We start from the raw sequence: 27,063 nt of genomic DNA, 5'->3' as shown, positions 1-27,063 counted from the left end.
AGTAATCAGATGTCTATGGTCACAAGCTCCAGCAATCAGACATGTCACTGACCAAGAACAGCAGTCATGGTAGCTATGTCCAATGACCACCTTTGTTGAATGATGATGGCAATCGATGACATTGGTGATCAAAAACATTGGTGACCATATTTGTCAATGAGCAGGAATATTGATGACCAGATAGCTCAGAAACAAGAGCTGATCAGCACCTGGGAGGAAGTAGATGGGGGTGGGGATGGGGTCAATCCTTGTCAGGTTCTATGAGAGCCCCAGGAAAAGGATCAGTGTGTAGCCCGAAGGCTGGAGAAAGCACAAGCCTCCCTCCCCGTGCTTCCCCAGTATCCACCCAGACACCAGGACCCCCAGGGGGGTGACAATGAAGAAGTCCAGATGAGAGCAATGCAGGGGAGGGGGGTCAGGGTCTCCAACCCCAAGCAGACAGGGCCCCATCCCTTATTCCAGGAGCCCTTCTCTCCAAATCACTGGACCCGAAGGGACGGCTAGGACTGACTGCCTATCGCCACACCCAGGATTCAGCAGCCTAGCAGCCCACAACACCGGCCAGAGGCATTCACAAAAAGTATTTTATTATTCTTAACAGTATTCACTTTAAAGGAATAGGAGGATAGCATACAATTTTTTACAGACAATATATAAATGTTGTACATAATTAACAATAACTTAGTTCACTAACCCAAAATGAAACAAGCCAAATAAAACATAAAAACAGAAAATACTGCGGATTCTTTTTCTTATGCGGATACTAGTACAAAATAAGTTACTTCTGGCTGTGGTGCCCCCCTCCCCCCCGCGGCAATCGCCGGGGCTCCTATTGCACTTGGTCGACTACCTCGGCATGATCCTCTTCCCCGGGCCGGGCCTTTGCCAGCCGCCACACCCCACCACCTCCGCATACAGAATCTAAGCTCGGACACAGTTATGTACAGCTGTACCTTGGGAAAGATCCAGCCAGCCACAGCAAAGCGGAGCAGAACCCAGGCATCTCCAGGGACCCCAGCAGGGTCATGGCCTCTCTCTGGACCCACCCCCAACTCCTGCCTTTGCCACCTGCCAGACCAAACCCTGAAAGCCAAGAGCAGCCAAGGCCCCTCCCCAGGCCCCCCAGCTCCCCGTCCTAGGGCTGTGGGATCCAAGTACTTTTCCAAAAATAATTGTGAAGCTACAGCCTTGGTTTGTAGGTTTTATTCCTTTCCATTGCAAGGACTTCCGTGGCAACATACAATCGACTGGACCCAAAATGAGTTTAAAAATAAAACAACTAACTCCTCAGCGAGTTAAGCTTATGCAGTCTTTGATATATATATATTTTTTCTTTTGTCTCAGAGTGGGAGGGGAGGGGGATTGAGGGGTGTTGCAGAAAAAGGATGTATGTACAGGGGTTCACCTGGCTGGGGCTCAGACTCGTTAAGGGGACACGGGTCACACCAGCTTCGGCCTCAGAGCCAGGGGAGCGATCTGGGAGACATTTCCCCTCTCAAGAAAATGTTGTTTCCTTCCTGTGACCCAGCCCTGGCCTGGGAATCAGCGCAGGACCGCCCCTGATTGTCTCTGCCTTCTAGAGCCTGGCCGCCAGGGCATGCACCGCTCAGCCTCCCCAGGCTGCTGGCCCGGCCACACTGGCTCAGCCCAACCTGGGCTTCAGCTATTTCAGGAAAAGAAGCCAGAGGAGAAGGTATGGGCCATGGGCACCCCGCCACCCCGCACACCTGCCCCCAGAGCCCCAGCAAGCAGATGGGCCAAGCAGCACTTGGTGCAAAAGAAGACCCAGAAGAGAACTTGGGGGGGCAGCTTAGACCTCCACGTCTCCCTGGTCCTTGTTAGAAATGAGAGCACAATAAATTATTTTTGCTTACTCCCTTCTTCTAAAAACGGTTTGCTTCGCGTGTCCCCTGTACCCACATCATCTTCTCTTTATAAAGTTGTCTGTTCTGTTCTCCAAACAATTGTCCAGGATGGAAACCCCACCTGGGCAGTAAGCCGGGCCAAGGCTGCCTCCCAGCCTGGGTGAGGACCTTCACAGTGATCCTTGATGGCCAAGGGGAGCGCCCACAGGAGAGGCAGCTTGGGGCTCCGGCCAGGCTGGCAGGAGTGACATCAGTCTTCAGGGAAGGGCAGGCCACTAAGCCTGCCTAGGGTCGCCAGCCTTGCACTGCCGGCCACCCTCTTGGCATCTGTCTGTCTGTTGCCGGGGGGCTGTCCCTAGCCCATGGCGGTCACCATGCTGGATGGGTGGGGGTGGCCAAAGGAGAGGCTGGAGGAGGGGTGGATGGGCGTAGGGGTGGGCAAGATGTGTCCCGAGTGGCTGAAGGGCGGGAGATGGCCCACAGGTGCCATGTGTCCGGCCAGGGCAGCGGCGCTGAAGGGGGAGGCCTTCTCCTGCATGCACTTGGACAGCTCCTCGAAGCACTCCGCACCTTTCTTGTTCTTCTTGGACTTGGTGGACATCTTCCGATTCCTCGTCTGGATCCCTTCCTTCTTCATGGTCAGTGGCCTGTTCACCTGGAAGGAACCACAAAACCTTCAGGAAGTCCAGTTCCCTGAACAAGAAACCAACCCCCAGCTTCCACATGGGGCAAAGACAGGTCTGGGCCGGGGACCCCACTTGCAAACCCCCCACCCCTGCTCATCTCTGTCTTCCTGCAAGTATGCTACCCTGTCAAGAAGGGTGCTTTTCCCTGTGTAAGACCCGCAGGACAGGGCAGGGGCCCTGAGCCCACTAAGTGCCAGCACTGCCCCCCCCACCCCCGCCATCAATATGACCAAGCTCCATGCCTACTTTTTTTTTTTTTAAGATTTTATTTGACAGAGATCACAAGCAGGCAGAGAGGCAGGCAGAGAGAGAGGAGGAAGCAGACCCTCCCCCCAAGCAGAGAGCCAGACTCAGGGCTTGATCCCAGGACCCTGGGATCATGACCTGAGCTGAAGGCAGAGGCTTTAACCCACTGAGCCACCCAGGTGCCCCTACATTTTGTTTTAAAGAGACACCCCTTCCCCGGACCTGCAGGAACCTCCCCCCCCCCCCCCACCGCTGCCACCGCCGTGGGGGACACACTTCCAGCTGGCTGGTCCCCTCTTATGGGAAGGCCTTCTGGCACTGGGGAGCGGCAGCCGCCTCCCAAGCCAAGCCACGCCGGAGATTGTGGCTGCCCCCCCCCCCCCCGCCTCCCCCCACCCCAGCGCACCAGGGAGCACAAAGAGCAGCGGTCCCCGGGGAGGGGCGGGTCAGGCCGGGGAGGGGTGGACTCACATTGTGCAGCTTGTAGTAGAGGCCACAGGCGTTGCAGACAGGGTCCCCGTTGGCGTTTCGGCGCCATAAGGTGGTGGTTGTCGTCTGACAATTTGCACAACAGGTGCCGGCTCTCCTGGCGGCCGACTGGGAGGGGAGAGGCGGCGTCAGCAGGCTGGGCTCCCACGCCCCATCTCGACCTCCCTCCCCGACCCTTACCCTCCCCCACCCTCCCACCCCATCCCTGCCAACTGAGCCCGGGAGCGGGAAAGCTCACAGGGGAATCCAGGCATCTCAGAAGCTGTGGAATTTTAGAATTTGAGACCTAAACCAGCACAGAACTTAGAATAAAGAACTCTCAGAAGCCTGATCTCGGAATCAACGGAGTTGCAAGAGCTCAAAGGACACATTAGCCCCCGCCTGGCCACCATCGAATGGGGAAACTGAGGCCCTAAGGAGGCTGGCTCAGTCCCCCAGAGCTCCTGGTCTGACTCTGCAGTCCCACGTGAGTCCTTTCAAAATCCACCAACCTGCGCGTGACGCGCCCCCCTCCCCCGAAGAGGCCAGGCAGGGACATCAAACGTTTAGGGAAGTCTAGAGCTGCGCCGTCCAGTACCATAGCCTCTAGCCACGTGGGAATGTTCGAATTCAACCCAACTACAATTTAATAAAATTAGAGCTTCAGTTCCTTCTCGGGCATTAGTGACATTTCAAGGAATCAACGGTCACGACCACAGTGGACAGGGCAGGGCCAGAACATTTCCATCAGTACAAGGCCGGTCTCTGGCATCCTGCACCCCAAACCACACGCTGCTGACTGCCCCGCAGCCCCTCAGGGAATGCAGGCCAGAGGTGGTCTGGAAATGAGTGTCTGGTTTCTAAAGAAGGGAGCTGAATGCTCCTAACAAGGGAAAGTAAGAGAGTCTTCACTGAGAAAGCAGATCTCCTCTTGTGGGCCCACCAGCGTACACCCCCTGCCCCCTGCAATATTTCCCAAAGAACCGCAGGCAGCAGGACGGGGGTGGGAGAAGGAGACCGGGAGAAGCTGGGATGGCCCTCGGCCGGAGCTCCCTCGCTGGGTCGCTGGGTCGGAGGGACCAGCCCTCCGACCCAGCCGGATTGCTGCCTCGGGGGAGGGGAGGATGAGGGTGAGTAAGCGGCCTGGAGCTGGAATTCTGACTCAGGGGCCAACACCGTATCCTCCACCCCTACCCCCACCCGGGCCCTCACCCCGCCCTCGCTGGGGGGTGGGGAGGGCGGAGAAGGGGGGCCCCCAAAGCGGCAAGCGATTTAAGCCTCGTAAATCACTTCGCCCTGAAAAAAATATATTTATTATTCTTAGCATTTTACGCATTATTTGCAGAGCGGAGGGTATTAGAAATTTCAAAACAGCCCAGCGAGAGGCAGGACTGAGCCGAGGAGAGGCTCTAAAACTCGCGGGGTCCGGAAACAGATACGCGGAGTTTCCTTATCTTCAGGCTGCAGATGTCCGGATAGGAAACTCCGGCAGGAGATCCGAAAGGGCATTTTTTTTAAATCACTCAAATGAAAATACACAGTATAGGTGACTCCATGGAAAAATAATAAAGGGCAGGTTTTTTTGGTGGTTGGTGTGAGTGTGTGTTTTATTTAAATAAGCGTGAGGAGATTGTGTGCTGGGCTACAAGGAAAATTACTTCATGGCCCTATTTAAAAAAAAAAAAAAAAAAAAAGAGTTAAACAGAGGCCAGAGGACGGGAGTTGGGCCCTTGGACACTCAACGTTGGGGGTTCCTGAGCTCGGTGGGGTGAGGATACCTGGTTGGTTGCGGAGGGAGAAATCTGGCCCGGCGCGGGAGGGGGGTGGAATCTGGCCTAAAAGAAGGGCCACCCCAAGTGATTTTAATGACAAAAGGATTTCAAGAGGCAAAGCAGCTGCCTGGGAAGGGTTTGGTGGTGTTACTATTATTTTTTAAATAAGCCGCTGGCCAGGCCCAGGTTGGCGCCCCCTCCCCAGCCACCTGCTGCCCCGTGCTTACCAGTCTTCGCTTGGGCTTGATGAGTGGCCGGTTCTGCCCGTTCATCTTGTGGTAAAGCCCGCAGGCGTTACACAGGTAGTGCCCGGTGCCGTCTCGCCGCCAGAGAGGGGTGGCCGTGGCCCCACAGTTGACACACTCCCGGCCTTCTGAAGGGGGACAAGGAGAGACAGCGGGCCTGCCTGATGGACAAGGTCACGGGAGAGAGCCAGCGGGCAGGCGCCGACCAGGCAGCGGTCGGCCTCAGCCCGGGCTGCCTTGGGGGGCGACTTTTAGTTCCAGCCCTGGCCAGGAAGAGGGATCCGGAGGAGGTTTTCCCCCCCGCAGGAGAGGAGTTCAGAGAGTAGCTTTACGGCCAAAGCTCCATCTTCAAAACCCTCTCTCGAAGGAAGGGAAGCAGGGCAGGAGGGAGGAGTGGGGCCAAGGCCCCAGGGATTCTCGGCGCGACAATGAAAGGGTATTTACAGCAAACTTTGCCGAGGGCAGGGCGGTGGCAGGAGTGGCCCCACTCGACCTGGCCAGGCCTGGGAGGGCTCTGGCTCATTTTCTGGTTCTGCCTTCTTTTTTCTATCTTCCCCTGTTCCCCCAGCTGTGTCTGCCACCTCCAGATTCTCAGCCCTCAGCTCCTACCCTCCTTCTATTCTCCAAGCAGGGGAATTCCTTCTTTCTCCCCAACTTCCCCCTCTTCCGCTAGGGCCCTAGAATTCAGTCCCGGACTCAGATCGAAGGTGGTGTTCTTTAAAATAAAAGAAGCCGTAAGCCCTTTCGTTTTTAAGCCAAGTAGACGAAGCGACCTTGGTCTTCTGTTGATAGTGGGTTTTTTGGTTTTTTGTTTGTTGTTGTTGCTAAAAGACCATCTGGAATTCAAATCGAATGGGTAAAGCAAACTTGGGAGAAGGGGCTAGTTAAAGGCAAGGTAGCTGGCCTGAGCGGAACAGGGACCCCAAGGTGGGGATGAGGTGGGTGCCCGAGGTGGCAGCAGCAATCAGGCCAGGGAGCTGGACAGCTTGGCATCACGCGGCCCCTGGGAAAATGTCTCCCCATTTAGTTTCAGCTAAATTGTCTATATATATGGGCAAGGAAAGGTTCCTAGACTCAGGAGTAAAGATTAAAAAAAAAAAAAATCTTCCTCTTTCTCGGCTTACAGGGATCGGGAAGGAGGCACTGACAGCCGGAGCCCCGCATCAGCCCTGGTTTCTGCTCTATAGCCAGATTCTTGGATAAACCAGCTAGGCTACAGCCTGTCTCCGCAGAGGCACCTACACTTCGTCCCCCTCACTCCAGCCTTCAGGGAGGGACAATGAAGGACACGCCAGGGGGCAGGGAGCAGGAACAAGTCCTGGGAATGTTGCTTTGGGGGAAATCTCCCAGGGAGATTGGGAAACGTCAAAATCCCAAGATTGGACTGATTGAGTTGGAAAACCAGATTCCTTGAGGGTCTGGAGCATCTACAGTGCTCCCACAGCCTGCGCACACACTCACAAACACACGTACGCACAGCCTCCCTGTTGTCGCTTGCGTACTGCATTCTCTCATAAACTAAGTCAAGAGGCTGTTCAAATTTTCACTTAAGATCCAGGGAAGGGAAGGGGGAATTCCCATCCTGTATTCTGTCTGGTAGTAGCCAACCTTGAAAGGGAGGGTGAGAGGCGGGGAAGAGAAATGAACTTTGGGGACCCCTCAGAATAGTAAAGAAAAGGGCAAAAGTTTGAGGGCTCCCTCTCTCCCATTCTGGAGTCTCAAACATCTGTTGGAGGCTATTGGAGGGGAACATGACCCACCCCTAGATCTGGAAGACTGACATTGCCCCATCTCCCATATCATAGCCCTCCTCCCCGCAAACATACACACAAAAGCACAAACCATCCCCACTTCCACAAGGTCCCTGGCGCTGGCCTTTACCTGAGCAGGAGCGTGCCTTGCTGCGCTGCTTAGGGGTGAAGCTGGAGGCAGGGCCACCCAGGAAGCCTCCAGGGTGGAAGAGTCCGCTGCTATAGTCGTGGGCAGCGGCCGGTACGTAGGACGGGTAGGTGGGGATGGGGTGGTGTGTGGCAGGCTGGGTGCCCATAGCAGCCAGGCCTGGGCGCAGGGGACTGCCGCTTTCCATCTTCATACTATCAGTCAGTGACACCTGGTACTTGACGCCATCCTTGTCCTCCCCCCGGGCTGCACTACCCCCTGCCGAAGAGGAGGCTGGAGAGGCAGCCCCGGTGGTGCTGGGGTCGGGAGACACTTCCTTGGGCGGAGTGGGTGGGAATCCAAAGAGGTGGGAGCCCGAGTGGGCTGCCGTGGGAGTGAGGGAGGCCACAGAGCTCCCGCTGCCTCCCGCACTCCCACCCCCTGCCCCTGGGTACACAGAGAGGGGGCCTCCAGGGCCTCCGGCTGCTGAGGGGTGCAGCGGTGTCTTGGAGAAGGGGCTCACGGTCCAGGGATTGTGGTGGTGGGCCGCAGCGGCGGAGAGGGCAGCTTTACCCCCGTCGAGCCAGGGCAACCCAGGGCTGTGCAACAAGTGTGGGCGGCACATCTGGCCTCCTGTCAGTCGGGCTGCAGGAGAAGGGAGAGGGGTCAGGGTGGGCCGAGGCTGAGCTGCACCAGGGCTCTGATGTTCAGGACCACAACTCCCAAGACAACCAGCAGTAACCTTCTTCCCAAAGAAAACCAGAAACATAAAACCCTAACTGGTAATAATCAAGAATGTTCAATCCAGAGCTGAAGGACAAGTGGCACAGAAGGAACCCCACCGGATTGGGGCCTGGAGGGACCCCCCCCCACAAGCCAGCTGGTATTGGGCAGAAACCCTAGGGTGCCCAAACCCTCCCCAAGAGGCTGCCGCCCCCCACCTTTCCCCGCCCCAATTTTTCAGTTGCTCCGATTCCTGCGGATCTCACATCCGGGAAGCAGGCAGCCGGGCCTTCTTCCCTTCCCGCGCCGCGCCGGGCGCGCGTCGCGCCGCGCCTGGGCTCGCAATGACCCACTGGCTGGGGGCTCACCGTGCGCCGGGCTGTAGGAGACGCGTGCCCGCGCGTGGGCTGGGTTGGCGTAATAGGGGTTGCCTTGAGAGTCTAGGTGGTTGAAGAAGACGTCCACCTCATCGGGAGGCAGCAGCTGCGCGGGCTCCATGTAGTTGTGCGCCAGGCCCGGGTGATGCGAGTCGGGGTGCTGCGCATTCAGCACCGCGGGGTGCGCCATCCAGCGCGGCTGCTCCGGCGCCACCTCCATAACCCGCAGTGGAGGTTCGGGATCTGGGCCGAGGCGGTGGCGGCGTCCCTGAGAGACGGAAGGGGGCGTGAGGGGCGCCGCCACGGCCTGACACCCCCAAAGTCCCGCCACGCGGAGTCCCGCACGCCGCTACGCCTCCGGCGAGCTCAGCGGAGGGAGAGTCCCGGGTGGGAGGAAAGCTAAAAGCTCAAAACGAAAGGAAGGCGGACGAGAGGGTTCCGCCTCACACATTCACATGGTGACCCCCGGTCCCAAAGCCGGGTCGCGCACGGGGACAAACCCCGACAGCAGTTACCCCAACAAACATACGGAGTCTCACTTTAAGTCAGACACTCACACCGAACCCCCCCCCCCCTTCCCGGTACACAATCACATAAACACAGACTAAAAGTTGGAGACAGGCTCCTGGGCACCCACTGGGGCACATGAGCCCAGAGACACGCACATATCTACACTTGGCGCCAGATACACATACCGACTTGACGACCCCCCCCCACCCCCCGCAAACACGCACACGAAGCCCCAGCGGCTGGGAGCCAGCCCCCTGCGTGCACTCCCCGGAGGCACAATCAGGACCTCTCACCAAGCCACACCAAAGCCGTCACCCTCAGCCTGGCCCCGACCTTGAGCCCCGGAAAGAGACCTCTCAGAGCTTGACGCACCCCAGGCCCGCGGCTAGTTTTCGCACCCCAAACTTACACACGCAGCGCCGCGGGGAGGAGGGACCGCGGCCTCAGGGACAGGGGATCAGCACCGGCGGGAGCCCCGGGAATGGCGGGCTCAGGAACCGCGCTTCGGGCGGCTGGGCTCACGGGGTAGGAGCGGGGGACAGCGCGCGCCTCGGCCTCAGGCCCGCCCGGCTCCGGCCCCTCGGCATCCTCCGGCCGCCCTGGCGCCAGCTCGCGACTCCTGCACAGACATGAAGCGGGGGCCGTGCACGCCTAAGAAGCCCGCGCCAGCCAATCAGGGCCGCGCGCCGCCCAGCCTCCGCCCCCCATTGGCTGAGCCCGCAACTCTGGTCCGCCGGACTCCCCGACTGACCCGCGGGCTTGCCCCCCTCCGCCGGCGGGCCCCCTCCCAGCGCCCTCCTGGCGGCCCCTGCTGCCAACGCCCCCCGCCAGGACCCTCACCCCACTGGCCAACTGCTTCTCCCCTTCTTAAGGAACCTCAGGGCCCTCCTCCCAGTAACTAACCTCCAACGGGGGACTCCTCCCCGGGAGCACGGGTCGTGCACCCTTCGGGTGCCTGGGTGTCCTCTCCCCGGGACCCCAGCCCTTCCACTCTCTGATACCACCTCCCAGCTGAAGTCTCAACTACCTACCCAGACCATTCCCTCCCCCTACTCGGGCTCTGACTGGCCAGGGTTGGGAGCACAGCTGTGGGACAGCAAGAGCAGTGAGGGGCAAGAACTAGGAGACTCGAGTGGGCACCTGGGCCTCGGACAACAGGCCGCTTAGGACTGCGCTTGACTGGGTGGAGGTGGCCTGGCTGGCGGCTCCAGAGAGGGGGAGGGGGCGTCCCCTTCCCGGGCGTGGCCTTCGCAGACCAGCGGGCCGAACTGCCTGGGGCGAGGCCACGGAGACCCGGACTGGCGCCGGCGCTGGCTCGAAGGAGACGCCTCTGGGCAGGAGGAGGCATTTTTCCCTCCCGGGGGTCCCTGAGGCGGCCCCTGGGGAGAGGGAGGCGGGAGACTGAGAACAGCGTCCCCTAAGTCACCTGGAACTGCTCGCCACACACCTCCAGTGCAGAGATCCAGCTCTGTGGGGGGAGTGGGCCCCGTGCACAAATCTCCTTGCTCTCTCCCATTATACAGACCGAGGAGACCGAGGCTCGAAGGGTGCCTACGGCCGACGAGGGAGGCGGGGGTGGGTGGGTGAGTGTCGGAAACAAAGAACTTTTGGAGGGTGAGACAGGTGCGAGGGTAAGGGGGAGGAATCGCCCTCCTCCAGCCCCTCTCCCTTAGCTGAGTCTACAGCTCTCGGAGTTAGGAGCCCAAAGGGATCCCAGGTGGGTCCGGGACCGGGGAGAGGGCGGGGGTCTGGGCCACCCCCGGGAGGGTGGGGGGAGGGGCGGCGGGATTGACAGTCGGTAATTGGGTAACTGGAGGCGGCTTCTCCGGCCGGGCGGCCCCGCCACCGCGACGCCGGGCCCCTGACGTCACCCGATTCGCCAGGAAATGAACTTTTTAATAATCCGAGGAGGGAGGAAAGCCCTCGGTCCCCTCGGCTCGGGGGGCTCCCGGCCAGGCCCAGCTCCGCGGGCGCGCCCCAGTCACCCTCTCACAGGCCAGCTCTGGGCAGCGCCGGGGGGGGGGGGGTGGTGCGGGCACCGGCCAGAGGCCTCCTCCTGCCTCTGCGTCCGATTGTCCGTTCATCTGTCCGAGGCCCTGGCTCAGGTAAAGACGCGGCGCTGGAAGCGCGGAGCCCCATCTAGCTGGGAACCAGCGCATCCCGGGCGCTTAGGGACCCTCCAGCTACGGCGACCCGCTGCGCCTCCCGCTCCGCTCCACTCCGAGGCGCGCGGGGCCCGCCCGGGCTTCTCGGAACTCCGCTCGGCAGGATAGGAGCAGGAGAGGAGGCCGGCGCCAGCCGGGTAAAGCGCGCTGTGGCCGGGGAGTGGGAGCGCGACGCCGCGGGCGCCGGGCCTCCGCGGTCGGGCCGGGCAGGTGATTGGCTTCAGTGCCTTCCAGTTCGCGTTCCCCGAAACGCGCGCGGTCTGGCCCGGACTCGCTGCCTCTCTGTTCGTCTGTCTCCCCTCCCTGCCTTTAGCTTAACGATTCTTCATCAACGCGTAAATGCGATCGTCAGAACCTCTAGCCTGTTTTGCGTCCCTGGAGCCTAGCGGGAGCTTATCAAAAACACCGCAGCCCGAGGGACAACCCCGGGTGTCCGACAAGGCTGTCCCGTCAACCTGAACCGCGGGACCCAGAGCAGGAGGCAACCAGCCGTTTGTCGGCCCGGGGCCGTGAACGCCGGAGCCGAGCGGAAGCTTTCCGAGAGGCTGGGATTCGCGCCTTGGCTCGCAGGGACGTGGCCGCTGCGGGCCCTCCGGAAAACAGGTAATTCGCTTTATTTCCCCCAAAGGCGTAGTTCAAATGACCCCCATTCTGGGTGGGTCTGCAGTTTCATCTTTCCGAACTTGGCTAAAATACCCCTCTGGGGCAGCGTCTGGGCCACCGCAGGAGTGGAGGTGACTGCAGCTCCGAGCCGCCCGCTGGCCTGGAGCAGAACCGAGCGCGGGCGGGGATTTAATTACCCCGCTCGGCGGCTCAGAAAATCGCCGCGCAGAGAAGTTTAGCCGGGCGGCTAAGCAATGCTTGAGCAGGGGCCTCGGGAGATCCGCACCAGTCTCCCTTCCCGCAATCCCGGCCTAGAGAAAAAAGGGGGGTCGGGGAGAAGGAAGCTCCCCCACGTCTCCTGAGGCCCTCGGGCTTGCCTTCCTCCAAAAGGCGGGCAAGCAGCCGGCTTGGCGGAGGCCTCCACTATGACTGGAGCTCCTGCGTTGGACACGGGACTGCTGCGTTCTCCCGCAGGAACGAACCCGCCTGGGAGAGAAAACAGGGACGCCAGGCAGGAGAAGGCCCAGTTGGCCAGTAAAACACCCCCCACTCCAGTCATGAGTGTACATGTATGCCAGACAGACCAAGGGACACTAGCCAGGCATCTTGCCCAGTAGGCATCGGATACCATCTTATCATTTGAACCCAAACAAACGACGGGGAAGGATCCGGGAGCGCCCCCAAATCGCCTGGGATTGCGGAGGGCATCCTTGTGCCTAAGAAGAACAGATTTATTTCAGTTTACAGCCTTGGGATTCGGGGTCTCCGGAATGCCCTCAGAGGGACGCCTTTCCTTTTTCATGTGTTTTTTTTTGTTGTTGTTGTTGTTGGCTTCCAAGGGTTGTTGCGTATAGCGGGTGCTGCCTTTTGATGGCACTGAGAAGCTGTCACTTTCCTTACATAAGAACAAGACCTCGAGAGGGACTGGGGAAGAGTAGCAGAAAAACTGAATTTTCTAACTGCCTTTTTCAAGTGGCCCCGAAAAAGAATGGGTCGTTGGTGCGGCTTGGGAAGCTTTCTCCAGGGAGCGGGCAGCGCAGGGATCGGAGGCCCGGTTCTATAGGGCCTCACCCGCCTGGGCCGGGGCCCTCAGCTGCCAGGTCTTCTACGTCCTACATCGCCCTCCCCTCTGCGCCCTTTGTTTAAACTTCCGCCATCCAAGGTAGCCCCTCTGGGACCATAAGTTGGCCCTCTCTTTGTAACCTAATTCTTCCCACCTTTTCCTATGGGCATCTAATTGGCCGGCAGTGGAGGGGAGATTCAAAGAAACCAGTTTGCTTAGGGGGCCTGCCTTCTATAGGGATATTGAATTGTCAATACAGCGACCTCCCAGCCCCGCGCTGGCATTGTGCCTTGAGGGGTACTGAGGAGGAAATGGGGGCCGCTTCAGCCAGAGGGGTTTAGAAGTCCCCATTGGTCAAGGCCTCAGATCTGCTAGGCCGGCCGCCATCCCTCCAAGAGGGGTTCTGCAATGGAGGGAACAGGGCTCCAACAGCCCCTTCGCTCGTTGGGGTTCACTTCTAGGCCCCCAGATGTGAAGGCTCCCACTCCTCTGGCCTCCATGATGGCTCTCCCATCCCTTACGTCTTTTGGGCCTTTTTGAATCGCAAAACCCAAGGCCCAACTTCCAAGAAGTCTTGGCGCCGTGGGTGGAGGCGCCTGGGAGATCCTCTATCTCCTTATCAGGTTCTAACCACCTACCTCCAAGCCGGACAGCCTCCCCCACGGGCCCTGCTGAGACCTGCAGCAGTGGGCGGCGTTTTTCCCTGCTTCACGAACAGCCACGGTTTACTGAGGGTGCCTCGCGGCCCAGCGGCCCAGCAGCATGACAACTGGCAAATCCGTTTCGTTAGACGCAATTTGTTTGCAATTTGTCAACCCGGCTGGGAAACGCTCTCCAGACGCACTGCCCTACCTGGTGCTCGAATCCTGCCTACTCATAAACGAATCCCATCCCTAGGTGCTTGTGTAGACCCGGAGCTCACCGCCAGATGTTCCTGATCCCCGGGAGACGTAGCTTTTTCCAAAACAACGAATTTCCTTCCGTGTTTTCCGGGAAAGGAGCGGCCGCCACTCTCGGGGGCCCCGAACGCCGGATCTTTCCCCTCGTGGTTGGGGCAACCGGGAGTTCAAGCCTGGCCGCTGCTGAAGAATTCTAAACGCCCGGCGTCCAGACAGACGCAGACCGCTGTCTACGCCTCCCGGCGGCAGATCCCGGAGCCCGCGGCGGCCCTATTCTTATTGAAATCCCACTAAACGGATTCCTACTCCGGCTTGGGGCTGGGGGGAGACTTCCAGACCCGGCGCTCTCCCCCACCCGCACCCCAGCCACACAGGATAAAGGGCCGCGGGGCGCGGCGTGCGGGGGCGCACGCAGGAGCGAGCCGGGTTAAGCCGCGCAAAGCCGGCGCACGGGACCAGTCGGCAGGTGCAGCCTCGGCTCTGCTGCCCGACTTGGGCGCCTCCGCCGCCGTGGCCCGGAGGTGGGGGCGGCCGAGACAAAGACCTCAGCTCCGGGGGCCGGGAGGTGGGGCGCTTTTCGAGGCGCAGGGAATAACCCGGGCTCTCGGCCTATGTGTGGCTGAATCCGAGAAATGGGAAAGCGGAGGCCCGACTCGGGCCTGCTGTCCTCAACTCTGCAAATACTCCCTCAGGATTAGGCCCTTGTGCCCTGGGGTTCGAGCCGCTGGTAGGATCAGGGCAAACCCCGAAGGCCACATGTTAGGGGCCACTGGGATAGGCAGATCGCGTTTAGGGGGCCGGGTGGGCCAGACCTGGGGGCTGGAAGGGCCTTGGTCAGGCGAAGGTGGGGGAACTTACCCAGCAAGGTGCGGCGGGCGGCGCCCCCGGGTGGACGGGGCCGGAGCGGAGAGGGGCGCTCAGCGAGGTGCGCGGCTAGGTGGGTCCACAGGACACCCGCGCGGGCTGGCGGCGTTCGCCAGCAGGGCCCGGGCGGCGCGCCGAAAGGCTACATAGTGCGCGGCGGGCCGCTTTTGTTCGCCCGGTGGCCGACGGGGGCCGGCTGGGGTGGGGGCGAAGGCAGCCAGGAGATAGAGGCTTGAGCAGCGAGCCCGGGCGGCGCTGGCCTTGTTACCTCCCTCTCGCTCCCCCTCCCCTCCCCCCGGCCTCAGCGGCCGCTGCTTTTTATTTCGACAGCACTTTGAGGGGGCGGGAGCGCCGCAGGGGGGGCAGGAGGGTGCCCAGAGCTCTGCCCCCCCCACCTCCGTTTCCTTGGTCTAGCCGCCGGGCGGCAGGCCGAGGGCCGGTGGGCACTCAATGCGCAACACCCTACTCGCCCATACTCCAGACTACTCCCGCCCTCGCAGGGGCGCACAAATGAGCACCCCTGCTCTCAAGGGTGTATGTTCAGAAAGTCCGGGACGTCTCTTTTTGGAGACTCTCCCCGGGGACCCTCACAAAACCGTGGCCACAAGCGCTCACACACGTACACAGCCGCCTGCTCCTCTTCTCCAACCTTCTTCCAGTAGTGCTCACGCACACATACATCTGTGCACACGCGTTAGTGCATACAGCTGTGGCTGTGTGGACATCCTCAGCCGGGAGATGTGGGTCACACCGGCATGCACACGTGCACACACCCAAATGTAGCTTGCGAATCTGGCACGCGCTGCGTGCGCGCGCATTTGCGCGCGCGCTTGCGCGTGTCTCTCTCTCTCTCTCTCTCACACACACACACACACATACACACACACCTCCCTCACTTCCAGGCTGATTCGGCTAAATGTAGACACATGGCCTCTCCCTATCCCACCTATCCCTCCACTTGAATTCTCCCCACAGCAGACCAGAGCTTTGCAGAAGTGGGGTGTGAGGTGTCTCCCCGGCCCATCCCCAAGGAACCCTCTGGCAGGAGGGAGCTAGGGAGTAGAGGGCTTGTCTTTGGAAGGCTAGGCAGAGGAACTGGGTGTGGGAATCTTCCAGGCAAGAATCTTTTGGGTTTGTGAGCTAGGAGAGCCTTGGTATTGTACTTCTGAAATCCCCACCTCAAAATTCAACTCCACAGTGGTTGTGTGTGTGTGGGGGGGGGGGCGTGTGGTTCCATTCCAGCTGCCCTGGGGGACTGAAAGTGGTCTGGGGATCTTGGGCCCCAAGAGAAAGTGCTTTGCTTTGGAACTGTGTGTGTGTGTGGGGGGGGGGGACTAGTGTGTGTTGCAGAGAGGAGTGTCCAGCCCTCCCACCCCCTACTCTGTGGACATCTTCTATCTGTGAGTCTTTCTTTGAAGCTGATAGTGACTGTGTTGCATGTGTTATTTGCTGTGTGCACACAGGAGAATATCTATCCTGGGTGCCCTCGTGTGTCTGTGTGCATTTGTGAGCACGTGGGAAGTCGGCAAAACTGAGTATATTAAAATGTCCATTTCTTCTTGTGGGTCCCTGAGAGTTTGTATATTGAGACTCTGTGTTGTGTGGGTCCCTGAGAGTTTGTATATTATGTGTGGCTGTTTCAGAGCCTGACCTCCGAAGTGCACATGGGAGAGTGTCTCCATGGAACTGGGTGTGTGTCCCTGAGGCTATGTATCTCTGTGATCATTGTGTCCCTGAATCATTTGATGGGAAGCAATCACATCCAAGTGCTTGTTTATAAAATGGTGTATGTCCCTATGTGGGTGGGTAGCTGTGCGCCTGGGTATCCTGTGTCTATGAATTGGGGTGTTTGTGCATGTTTGTGTGTCTGCCTGTCTGTCTTTTTTTACCAGCATTGGCTCTGGTGTGTATCATTATATCTTTGAACTGATTATGGGAGGGTGGACAGTGTAGAACATAGCCAAGTGTGTCTGCGGATCAGTGTATAGCACTGTGTGTGAACTGGTATGTGTTGGGGTGGGTATTTGTGTCTGTTTACCTAGGGTGTGGGCATCTGTGTGCACAAATGTATCTTTGAACTATGTGTGTTACTCTACCCAGCATTAATTACCCTGTGTCTGTTGTCTGGGGAGGAGTGTATCCCTGGGTGACACACGGTAAGTGTGTCTTCCCAGATCACCCACCGTCCCTAAATGGCAGGGCAGGCGGCCAGTGGAGCTCCAGGGTGCCATTTGTGAGGGCACTTTCTGTCTGTCTGTGGGAGGGGGAGATGAGCTGATAAGGCTTATCTGCGGACGCCAGCACCGTGCTGAATAACCGTTCTAATGAGGTGGTCTCGCTGGGACCACCCGCTCCCAGGGCCCCCAGCTTCACTGGGGCACAAGAGCAAATCCCCATGAACCCAGCAGGGCCGGAGTGTTTCCTGGGCCTTTTCTAGTTCTGTCTCGTTTCTTCAAAGGCGGGTTCCAGGTTTTACACTCCCACCCCACCTGCCATCTCTCCGCTGGGCTGGGCTGGGCTGACCAGAGGAGGCTGGAGCCTCCCAGCCTCTGGTGTGCAGTCAGGAACACAGCCTTAAGAAGCTAGGGGATGTGAGGCCCCTTGATGTGGGGGGCCCTCTAGGGTGAGGGTAGATTGAGAACATGGAGGCCCAGGGATGGCAAGACCCAGAGAGACAGGGAATGGGGGACGGACGAAACAGGGAAATCCAAATTTTAAATCTTAAAAAGAAACTGGCATAGAGGGACAGAGACACCAGTAGGGAATGGAGGGGTGGGTTGGGGACATGCAGGAACAGACAAAAACAAACAACTAAAAAGTGGCAGAAAGAGTCAGAGAGGAGGGAACAAAAGCAGCCAAAGTGTTAACCAGAGAGGGAGGGAGAGACACGGACAGAGAGACAAGGGAGAGATAGAGAGAGGAGAGTGAGAGCAAAACAAAACAAAAATAGAGAGATGGGAAGACAGAAGGGAACCCGGACAGGCCTTGAGAGCAGTGGGAGAAGAGGGAGAGCAGAAAGGACCCCAAAAGTGTCAGGGAAAAGTGGGGACGCGGCAGGCAGGCTGGGCGGGATGGACAGATCGATGGAGGGACCGAGGTAATACAGAGCACCGCGGCCCACGCGAGCGTGGGAGGCCGATCGCCAGGCTGCGGGCCCAGAGGGCGCCAGCGCAGAGCCCGCGGGCCGGGCGGGGCACCGAGCCGCGGGCTGCGGCGGCGGGCAGGGGGGTCCGCGCGGGGCTGCGCCGCTGTCCGGGGTAATTTTTCATCTCGGCCCGCTAATCTTTGTTCCCGGCGAAGATAATGAATAGCCAATCGTTATCTGCCCGGCTCCCGGAGGCTGCCCGAGAATGGGGTTGTACAGGGCTGGGAATTGTTTCCAAAGTGCCGCGGAATAAATGGTGTTCCTTATCTCTGCCTTCCAGATTATCGGAGCCCTTTCAGAGCGCACACAACAAATGCGCCCGCCATCGAATGCATCATTTACCACCGCAGATCCGCGCGCTGATGGGCAGGCAGATAGCCGTCCGCGGGGGGCACGCCGGGCGTCCTGTGCCCGCGCCGCCTGCCTGCCTGCCGGGGGGTACCCGCCTGTGCGTCCCTGGGTGTGCCCGGCGTGTTTGGATGGATATTCGCCTTTGCCAGTGGATGGGCACTGAACAAGAAAGGGTATTAGTGTGCATGCGGGGATGTCAAAGAAGTGTGCTACAGGAAAGTGCAGATGTGCAAGCCCACATGCACATGCGTGGTGGGCGTCTGTCACTGGAGCTGGCCCCGCTGAGTCTGTTTGAGGGAGCACAGAGGAAGGGATGTTGCACGTGAGTGTGTAGGCATGCATATTACTCGGGGTGGGTAGACACGTGTGTGAAGGAGTGGGTGTGCAAATCTGTGTCTACAGGTGTGGTGAACGAGCGTATTGTGTACGTATCTGCCCTGGGTGAGGCTGTTTAGGAATGCACACAGGGTGCGTGTGTATGTGTATATTTGGACATGGGTGTGTTACTCTTCTGAGTGTTGTGTGCCTGCAGGTGTCCAACAGTACTCAGTGCTGTGGGTTCATACCGGCCTGTAAGCACACCTGTGACTGCTAGGAGTGAGTGAATGCGCAAGGTGTTCGTGTTCACCCCGGTGTGCACAAATCTGCGTGAAGGCGGTTGCATTGTTGTGTATCTGTCTGCCTGGGTGTGCCGGGGTGTGCTGCAGAAGGGTCGAGAGGGAAGGGCAGTGGTTGGGTTGTGCCAGCTCCGTACACACGAGCTGGGGAGCTGGGACCCCTCCCCAGCCTGGGGAAGAGCCAGCCAGCGGGGAGCGAAAGGTGTGTGCGGGTGTGATAGACGCCAGTGTAAGGAATGGGATGTGCTAAACGGTGTGTGCGGCTGTGTAAGGGAGAGGGGTCTTCAGAGGAGTTTGGGAACATCCGGGGGTCCCATCCCGCCTCAGCAAGCACGCCCTACCGGGGCCCCACAGCCTCCCCGCTCCGGACCCGAGGAAAGAGACTGGAGCCCCGCCGCCCGAGGTCCCCGCGCCGTGAGTGACACGCGCCGCCGACAAAGGCTGTATTTTTCCAGGCTCGAGCCCCGCCCGCGTGCGCGCGGGGGCGCGCGCGCGCGATGGTCCCCATGGCGACGCAGATAGCGCCGCAGCCATTTTCCCTATCTCCCCCGGGTCTATTATACGGCGGGATTAGCTCATCTCCAGGCAGGTCAAACCCAAAGTCACACAACCTGCGGCGCGGGCCCCGCCTCTCCGCCTGGCTGCCCCTCCCCCGCCTGAGGGGTCCGGTGCGGCCCCGCGACCCCCGAGTCGCGGCCCTTGCGCAGGCGCAGAGCGCCACCTGGCGACCGCTGGTGTCCTGAGTGGGGTCCCCAGGAGCCGGCAGCCTGAACCGGAGTTACCAGACAGAAGAGCTGGCGCAGGGGTCCTTTCCTCCCTGAGGTGGAATCTCCAGAAGCAGGGGCTTTGTTTTGTCACTGCTGTGTCCCCAGGGCTGGGCTGACACACAGTAGGTCTCCATAAGTGCTTCCTTAAAGGATAATGGCTGGCAGGAAGTTATAGACCTAGCAAACTGTCAAAGGTCACACCAGTAAGTTGACAACAAGAAATCATTTCTTAGAATGTATCCACTGAATTTAGGATAAAAGCCAAACTCTTCTGGAATCTGGGTAATAGCCTTTGCTGATCACTCAGACCTATTTTCCCCCTTTCTTGATCCAGTCACAGTGGCATTCTTTCTGTTCTTTGAACAAGCCAGAACATTCCCACTCCTGGGCCTTTGTGTCTGCTGTTCCCACTACCCAGAGTGTATACTGTCTCTGTTCAAATGTCACCCCTCAGAGAGCGAAACTGAGCCTTCAGACTTTTCCTTTAGAGTAAGTACTTAGCCCAAGTAAACTAGTCTCCTTTCTGTTTGCACAAGTTGCCAGCTTTCCCGCCCCACTGGAATGCTAGGTTTCCTGGGGGAAAGGGAGTCAGTCTTGTTCCCCAGCAATAGTCCAGGGCTGGAAACTCCTCTCCCAACTGATTGGTATCAGGCACAACTTTGGGAATGAGTGAATGGGGACAAGAGAAGGCCAGAGCAAATGGGAGAGACTGTGCCCTGCTATCATGATCATTTTTCCTTATTGTTAGACCATTCCCCCCTACCCTGCCCCTGTCTTTTGCTCACTCTGGCCCCAGGATGCCTGGCTCCACCAACCTCCCTTCTGGCAAGTCCCGAGGGGCCTGGGACTTAAGGGAAAAAGCACCATGGAGGCCCCTCGGCAAGGCATGCCTGCCTTGGTTGTGGGGGCAGAGAACACTTATCACCCTGTGTTCTCAGGGAGCCTGGCCTCTCTGGGAAGGCCCGGGCCACTGGGTGAGACTTCACTCATAATACAAGATAGTTATACCCAAATTGTCAGGAGGAGGTGATGATTGATTGCTATGCATGGGATGGGAACTGTGAAGTAACTAGAACTAGAGAAGGCCACAGCCCCCACTGAACTTCCAGGCCCATCTCCAGGCCAAGCCTCACCCTGCTCAGGGGGGTGGAGACAAACCCTGTGAGAGGCTTTGCCCAAGGACTTGGAGAATTAGCTCCCTGTTCCCTCAGAAGTGCCCCAATTCCCTCCCAGGAGAGGAGCTGTGGGTTAACACAGGCTCTTGGGTCAGGACCCCCCGCCAACATATACTCACACACCTTCTGGCTGGGTGGTCTTAGGCAAGTCACTTTCCCACTCTGAGCCTCAAGTCTGCTTCTGCAAACTTCCCCTCCAGAGTTATGAGAATTTCTCATAAGCATGTATTTAAAAGGAGGTTTGTGATCCAGGCTTTGAAAATTGGCAATCCAAGTCTCAGGGGCCCATGCAGTGACCAATTGTCGCCAACATTTCAAAAGTGGGAGATTTCACATAAAGAACTTCATTTTCAGCTTCTTGAAAATTTGGAAGATTGGCCTGATCATGTAATGCTGGAGTTCTGTGTCACCAGCCTTCTGTGCACTGGAGTCGTCACCCACCCACTTCAGGCCCACGGGTCAGGCATGTGTCCCTCATAGAAATACCGTTTGCTGTAGCTGTGTTGGTTTTGGTCTTCCTTCTCTGTATCCTTTGGTGGAATTTCAATATCTTTCTCCCTCTAGGTACTGTAAACCATTTAGTAATGAATTAATTAATAAATCCAATCAACACTTTAAAATAATGTGTTCGGCCACACTGTTTAGACTCTGGATATACATATAGTACAGATAAAAGAGAAACAAGGAAGAGTCAGACATAACCACACAGATTAATACATCATCACAAATTGTGACAGAACTCTGAGGGGCAAAGAACATGTATTTTCAGATATTGAATCCAAGCGTATTTGCAGAGACCTACGTTGGGTCAGGTCATGTGCTGATAGGGGAGGGCATGGGACGAAACAGGATATGGTCACTGTGTGCAGACAACTCACAGGATGGTGGAGGGGTAGACACATTAAGAGATTCTGTTAAGGGGTGCCTGGGTGGCTCAGTGGGTTAAGTCTCTGCCTTTGGCTCAGGTCATGATCCCAGGGTCTGGGAATGGAGTCCGGCATTGGGGTCTCTGCTCAGTGGGGAGCCTGCTTCCTTTCCTCTCTCTCTGCCTGCCTCTCTGCCTACTTGTGATTTTATTTAAAAAAATAAAATCTTTTTTAAAAAGAGAGAAAGAGAGAGATTCTGTTAATTCCAGCCTGTGAGAATTGGAAACACAGGGTGCTTAGGGAGAGGCCCTTATCCTAGTCTGAGAGCATAATATATAAAGAGTGCCTACAAGTCAATAGAACAAAAATAAAAGGGAAAAAAATAGGCAAAGGGTGTGAGCAGAAAAGGAACTATAATTGGTTCTTAGACTGATGAAAACATGCTCAGTCTTACTCAGAGAAATGAGCATTTAAAATATGTTGAAAGATTTGGGAAGAGAGAAGTCCTAAAATTAAATTGTGGTAATGGTTGGAACTCCCTAAATTTACTAAAATTTATGAGATGTATATTTAAAATGAATAAACCTCATGGTGGGTAAATTATACCACATAATGCTGTTTGAAAATAAACCCTGAAACACTTTGAGATACCATTTTATATCTATCAGTATTAGCCATACCAAAACATTTGATTACATACTGTGTTCCTACGGGACTGGGGAGATCTGTTGGTGGGAGTGCCAGCAAATGCACTCTTGGGGTGGGACAGGGAATGTGACAATATCATATTTACAAACACATTTATGCTTTGAACCAATAATTCTATTTATGGGGTATAGATATGCCCTCACGCTTGTGAAATTTGTAAGGAAATATACTGTAGCCTTGTACTTGGTGGCAAATGATTGGAAACGAAAGATGCTCATGTAGAAGAGATGGTTAAAGTATTGTCGTATGACCAAAAAGTAGAATGTTATGCCACTATCATGAAAGAAAAAGAAGAAAGAGATAGAGGAAGGAAGAAGTAAGGAAGGGGGGGCAGAGGAGGACGGAAGGGCAGAAGGAAGGAAGGAAGGAAGGAAGGGACTGTTTATGTCAGGATATTGAATGATCCCCGAATAATTTTAATGGAATAATTTGACAAATAATTTTAATGGAAAAATGAAATTGTATAGGAGTAAGTATGGTGTGCTACCATTTATTAAAAACGGGGATGAGAGGGGCGCCCAGGTGGCTCAGTCGTTAAGCAACAGCCTTCTGCTCAGGTCATGATCCCAGCGTCCTGGGATGGAGCCCCTGCTCCCTGCTCCCTGCTCAGCGGGAAGCCCGCTTTTCCCTCTCCCACTCCCCCCGCTTGTGTTCCCTCTCTCACTGTGTCTCTCTCTGTCAAATAAAGAAACAAAATCTTAAAAAAAAAAAAAAACGGGGATAGGAGAGAGTATATTTGTGTACATATTTATAGGCTTTCTCTGGATGGCAAACACAAGAAATCATTAACAATTTTTGGCACACACAAAAGGACGGAGGTATGGGTGGCTGGGGCCAGGGATCCGAGAAGACTTTTCACTGTGTAAACTTCAGTTACTGTTGAAACTCCACAGATGAATAAAGATACAAAGATTAAGATAGAGATAGATATATACAGTTTCACATACTCACATGTATAGCCATATATATCCCCTACAAAAAAAACTACAGATTAAAAACCAAAATAAAAAAAATTATTAAAAAGATAAAGAGGGAGAAGAACAGAACTTTGCCAAGAAAAGTCAGGACAGAAACTTCACATAGCTGACCAGAATGGAGAGAAGAAAAGGATTCTCCTTTCCTTTAGGCCAAAATATAAACTGGTATAAGTATTCTGCAGGTGGGCGCCTGGGGGGCTCAGTCGGTTAAGCGTCTGCCTTTGACTCAGGTCATGACCTAGGGTCCTGTGATGGAGCCCTGCATCTGGCTCCCTGCTCAACGGAAAGGCAGATTCTCCCTTTCCCACTCCCCCTGTTTGTGTTCCCTCTCTCACTGTCTCTCCCTCTGTCAAGTAAAGAAATAAAATCTTAAAAAAAAAAAAAAAGTGGGGGCGCCTGGGTGTCTCAATGGGTTAAAGCCTCTGCCTTCGGCTCATGTCATGCATGGTCTCAGGGTCCTGGGATGGAGCCCCGCATCAGGCTCTCTGCTCAGCAGGGAGCCTGCTTCCCCCCACCCCTCGCCTGCCTCTCTGCCTACTTGTGATCTCTGTCAAATAAATAAATAAAATATTTTTTAAAAAAAAATATTCTGCAGGTAATTTGGTTGCCCCTTCAACTAGAAAGTTGAATATAGAAATGCCACACGACCGGGCAAGTCCTCTTCTAGGCATGAGAGCTCTCACACATGAACAAAAGAAATGTGGGGCAAGAATATTCGTGGGGCACTATTTGTAAAAATAATAAGAATGGTAATTAAAATTTTAAAAAAGAAAAAAAGAAAAAAAAATTTCAAGATTTTATTTATTTATATGACGGAGTGAGAGAGATCCCAAGTAGGCAGAGAGGCAGGCAAAGAGAAGGGGAAGCAGCCTCCCACCGAGCAGAAAGCCCAATGCAGGGCTCGATCCCAGAACCCTGAGATCATGACCAGAGCTGAAGGCAGAGACTTAACCCACTGAGCCACCTAGGCGCCCCTGGAAAGAAAAAAATTTAAAGGAAACTCCGGATGCAAGCTAATGGCCCATCTTGAGGACACTGGATAAACAAACAAACAAACAGTGGAAAGTTCTTTGAATGGAATGCCATGCAGCAGTCAGTCACATTGTACAGATTGGCGCAAAGCACATAACGTTTTAGTCAAAGAAAGAACTGGCAGAATTTTAAACACGAAATAGTACTGTGTATTGTTTATGGAAATGAAGCATATGAAGTAACAGTACAGAAACATAAATGGAATTAAATCTTCTGCAAGATTTAAAAATAAGATCTGGGAGGGAGCAAGCCAGGCCGTGTTCCTGGGTGGGAAAACTTAATGCCACAAAATGCCCATTCCTCCACAGTTTCTGTATCGATTTAATGTAATTCAAATTAAAATAAGATTCGGGTGATTTTTAATTAAAAAAACTGGGTAAAATGGACCTCAAAGTTTGCATGGCAAAATAAATGCCCAAGAATAACCAAGGAAAATTGGAAAAAGAATAACATGGGGTTTTTACCTTACAAAAATCAGAACATATTATAAAGCTGCTATAATCAAATCAACATGGTATTGGTATAAGAACAGACAATGGGAAAGAAGAGAGAACGCAGAAATAGACTCCAGTAGAAGTAAGAATGTAATGCTTGACAAAGGTAGTATTTCAAGTCAGTCAGGGGAAGAGTAGATTGTGAAATATTTGGTGCTGGCACAGGTGACTATCTATCTGAAAGAAAATAAAATTGGACCCCTCATATATCTAAATAAATTCCAGATGGATTACAAATTTTAATGTGAAAAACAAATGACTTGCAAAGAAATTCCTGGAGGTGACACTTGATATCTAGCTGGGGGAGCAGAGGGTGTAAGGGCTCAGCGCCTTCTGGAAAGAGCAGCAGCTCAAGATGGCCGGGGTGGAAGGGGAAGGCCCCAGTGTATAGGAACCCTCCCCAAAGTCTGGTTACATCCATTACCTTCTTCAGAATTGTGTGCCACATCTCTTTACCCCCGTGCTATTTCATTAATAATTTTACTTTATTTTTTTAAAGATTATATTTATTTATTTGAAAAAGAGAGAAAAAGCACGGGGTGGGGGGCAGAGGGAGGAGTAGGCTCCCCAGTGAGCAGGGAGCCCAATATGGGGCTCGATCCCAGGACGCCGGAATCACAACCCAAACTGAAGGTAGCCGCTGAACCAACTGAGCCAACCCAGGCGCCCCAGTCTTTAAATCAATTCCTGAAACCAAATTGTTTCTAAAAGGTAAATTTGTATTACTGCCAAAATCACAGGTTCAATGGGCTCGTTATATAGTTTTTTAATAGGTTATTACCAAGATGAAAAAAAAAAAGATCTGAATTACCTTGGTAGGATGGGTTAAATTGGCATATTGGAAATCACTCTGCCACCTTGTGGGCAGGAAGGACTGATTGGAGGGGTAAGGTGGGGAAGGAGTGAAGGGAAGTGGCCAGAGCAACAATCCCTAGAAAATAGTGAGGTACAAGCCAGGGTCTCCCACACCCACTTTCAGGGTGTCATTTCCAAATCTGGCCACTCCCCCATCAACACAGCTACCTCCCCGCCATCATTTCACCTCGATTACTGGGCTAACTTCCTCAGTGGAAGTCCCTCAGATTTCCCCCTGTCCATTCAGAACACAACAGCTAGAGGGATCCTGTGAAAATGTAACTCAGACCCTGTCCCTGCTCTGCCCACACCCTCTCAGGGCTCCTGTCTCACTCAGAGAAACCCACGCCATCTCTTGCCTCTTTGTCTCTCTCAACTCCTTCCCTTTGCTTGCTCAACTCCAGCTCAACTGGCTTCCTTGCTGTTTCTCAAACGTATCTGACACACGTCCACCCCAGGACATTTGCCCTTGTTGGTGCCTGTGCCCGGATATCTACACGGCTTCTTCCCATTCTGCCCAAATGTTGCCTTCCCCGAGAGGCCTTTCTGTTGAAGACCAAGCCAGCTGTGGGTGACAGCCAGGGTCTAGATGTGCCCTAGAGACCTTGTAAGCTCTGTGCCGCATCTGGGCAGAGAGGCTCTCCCTAGGTCCTGGTTTTAGGGCCAAGCCTCCCTCAGATGCCTAAGCCACTGCACCTGAAGCCAGATACATCCCTGGCCTTTCAGTTACATGACCCAACCATGTAACCCTTCTCATTTTCTTCCTTTAGCCAGTCTGAGGTAGGTGTTTTCATCTCTCACAACTAAAGAGTCCTAGTAATCCGAGCCGTGATAGAGGAAAGATGACCACAAATTCTCCATTACTGACAGAGACATCCCCTTCCCTTGAGTCTGGGTGGTCTCTGTGACTACTTGGCAAGAGAAAATGGTGGAAGGGACACCAGGTTTCCAGGTGCAGGGCTTTGATTACTAGCTTCTACCCCCTCTCTCTTGAAGCCCTCTCCATGGGAGTCCTGACACGCCATGTAGAAAGTCCAGCTATCCTGAGGTCACCAGGCCACCAGGAAGCCAGAGCCAGCGAGTTGGAGTGACAAGCAGGCAGAGAATGAGTCACCTGGTGTTGAACCATCCCAGCTCAAGCTCCAGAGATCAGTGGGCAGACAGGAGCCCTGCCTGCTGCTTCCTGTCCAAATTCCTGACCCATGGTTTTGTGGGTTACAGTAATAAAGACTTGTTTTAAGCCACTAAGTTTCAGGGTAGTTGTTTTGTTTTTGTTGTTGTTTTGTGGGGTTTTTGCTTTGTTTTAATGCATCAATGGAAAAGGGAACAATAGTTATCTACCACATACATTTACTGGATTGAGAGGCGAGTCAGAGAGGAGAGGCTGCTGGCACACATCAGGTTGGCTCGTTTCCTTGGGAATCCTTATGCTTGTCTCGGTGGGTCCCAGCCATTCAGTAGAACAAGTCCTGGCAGCCGATGGCAATGCTAAAAAAGATGCTTGTCACAGGCAGGGTTCTCTGTGGCACCAAAGGATATAAAAATGTCCACAACAGAGGTAACAACACACCTGAAAGCAACCCCATCTGGCAATCCTCCTGGGAGGGAGGAGAAAGGAGCAAGGAATCATGGTAGAGTCCCACAGTGGAGTCCCGAGGGCCATGAACATAGAGGACACACCACGGTCAACGCGGATGAGCCTCGCCGAGGAC

At 55.4% G+C, this 27,063-nt stretch overlaps 2 protein-coding genes across 3 annotated transcripts; one reads left to right on the top strand and one right to left on the bottom strand.

Moving 5' to 3' along the window:
• Nucleotides 1-570: 570 nt before the first annotated feature.
• Nucleotides 571-14,666, bottom strand: GATA2 (GATA binding protein 2). Of its 2 annotated transcripts, XM_059161900.1 has the most exons (7): nucleotides 9,674-9,696; nucleotides 9,180-9,389; nucleotides 8,252-8,528; nucleotides 7,164-7,805; nucleotides 5,265-5,410; nucleotides 3,269-3,394; nucleotides 571-2,520 (listed from the first exon to the last, which is right to left on the bottom strand). In XM_059161900.1, exons 3-7 carry the CDS (start codon nucleotides 8,478-8,480, stop codon nucleotides 2,221-2,223), a joined length of 1,443 nt encoding a protein of 480 aa, XP_059017883.1. In that variant the 5' UTR covers nucleotides 8,481-8,528; nucleotides 9,180-9,389; nucleotides 9,674-9,696; the 3' UTR covers nucleotides 571-2,220. The 2 variants fall into 2 exon arrangements, with proteins under 2 accessions (XP_059017883.1, XP_059017884.1); XM_059161901.1 differs by lacking the exons at nucleotides 9,180-9,389; nucleotides 9,674-9,696 and adding an exon at nucleotides 14,359-14,666.
• Nucleotides 11,306-26,599, top strand: LOC131824294 (uncharacterized). Its single transcript, XM_059161902.1, has 4 exons — nucleotides 11,306-11,538; nucleotides 17,790-18,182; nucleotides 18,832-18,891; nucleotides 26,348-26,599. The coding sequence occupies exons 2-4, from the start codon at nucleotides 17,839-17,841 to the stop codon at nucleotides 26,589-26,591; spliced, it is 648 nt and encodes a 215-aa protein (XP_059017885.1). The 5' UTR covers nucleotides 11,306-11,538; nucleotides 17,790-17,838; the 3' UTR covers nucleotides 26,592-26,599.
• The last annotated feature ends 464 nt before the right edge of the window (nucleotides 26,600-27,063 follow it).

Source organism: Mustela lutreola, chromosome 2, assembly GCF_030435805.1.
Source record: "Mustela lutreola isolate mMusLut2 chromosome 2, mMusLut2.pri, whole genome shotgun sequence".
NCBI lineage: Eukaryota > Metazoa > Chordata > Mammalia > Carnivora > Mustelidae > Mustela > Mustela lutreola.
Note: the sequence above shows the minus strand (reverse complement) of the source record. Positions and strands in the feature narration are given on the sequence as shown.

Excerpts from the sequence above, each read along its gene's own strand:
- GATA2 (XM_059161901.1), bottom strand. The coding sequence starts at position 8,480 with ATGGAGGTGGCGCCGGAGCAGCCGCGCTGGATGGCGCACCCCGCGGTG. Across the intron at positions 5,411-7,163 it reads CAAGGCACGCTCCTGCTCAG|AAGGCCGGGAGTGTGTCAAC; the intron begins GTAAAGGCCAGC and ends GTCCCCCTTCAG. Across the intron at positions 3,395-5,264 it reads TCAAGCCCAAGCGAAGACTG|TCGGCCGCCAGGAGAGCCGG; the intron begins GTAAGCACGGGG and ends CTCCCCTCCCAG.
- LOC131824294 (XM_059161902.1), top strand. The coding sequence starts at position 17,839 with ATGCATCATTTACCACCGCAGATCCGCGCGCTGATGGGCAGGCAGATA. Across the intron at positions 18,183-18,831 it reads CAGAGGAAGGGATGTTGCAC|CCTCCCCGCTCCGGACCCGA; the intron begins GTGAGTGTGTAG and ends GGGGCCCCACAG. Across the intron at positions 18,892-26,347 it reads CCGCCCGAGGTCCCCGCGCC|CCCTCTCCATGGGAGTCCTG; the intron begins GTGAGTGACACG and ends TCTCTCTTGAAG.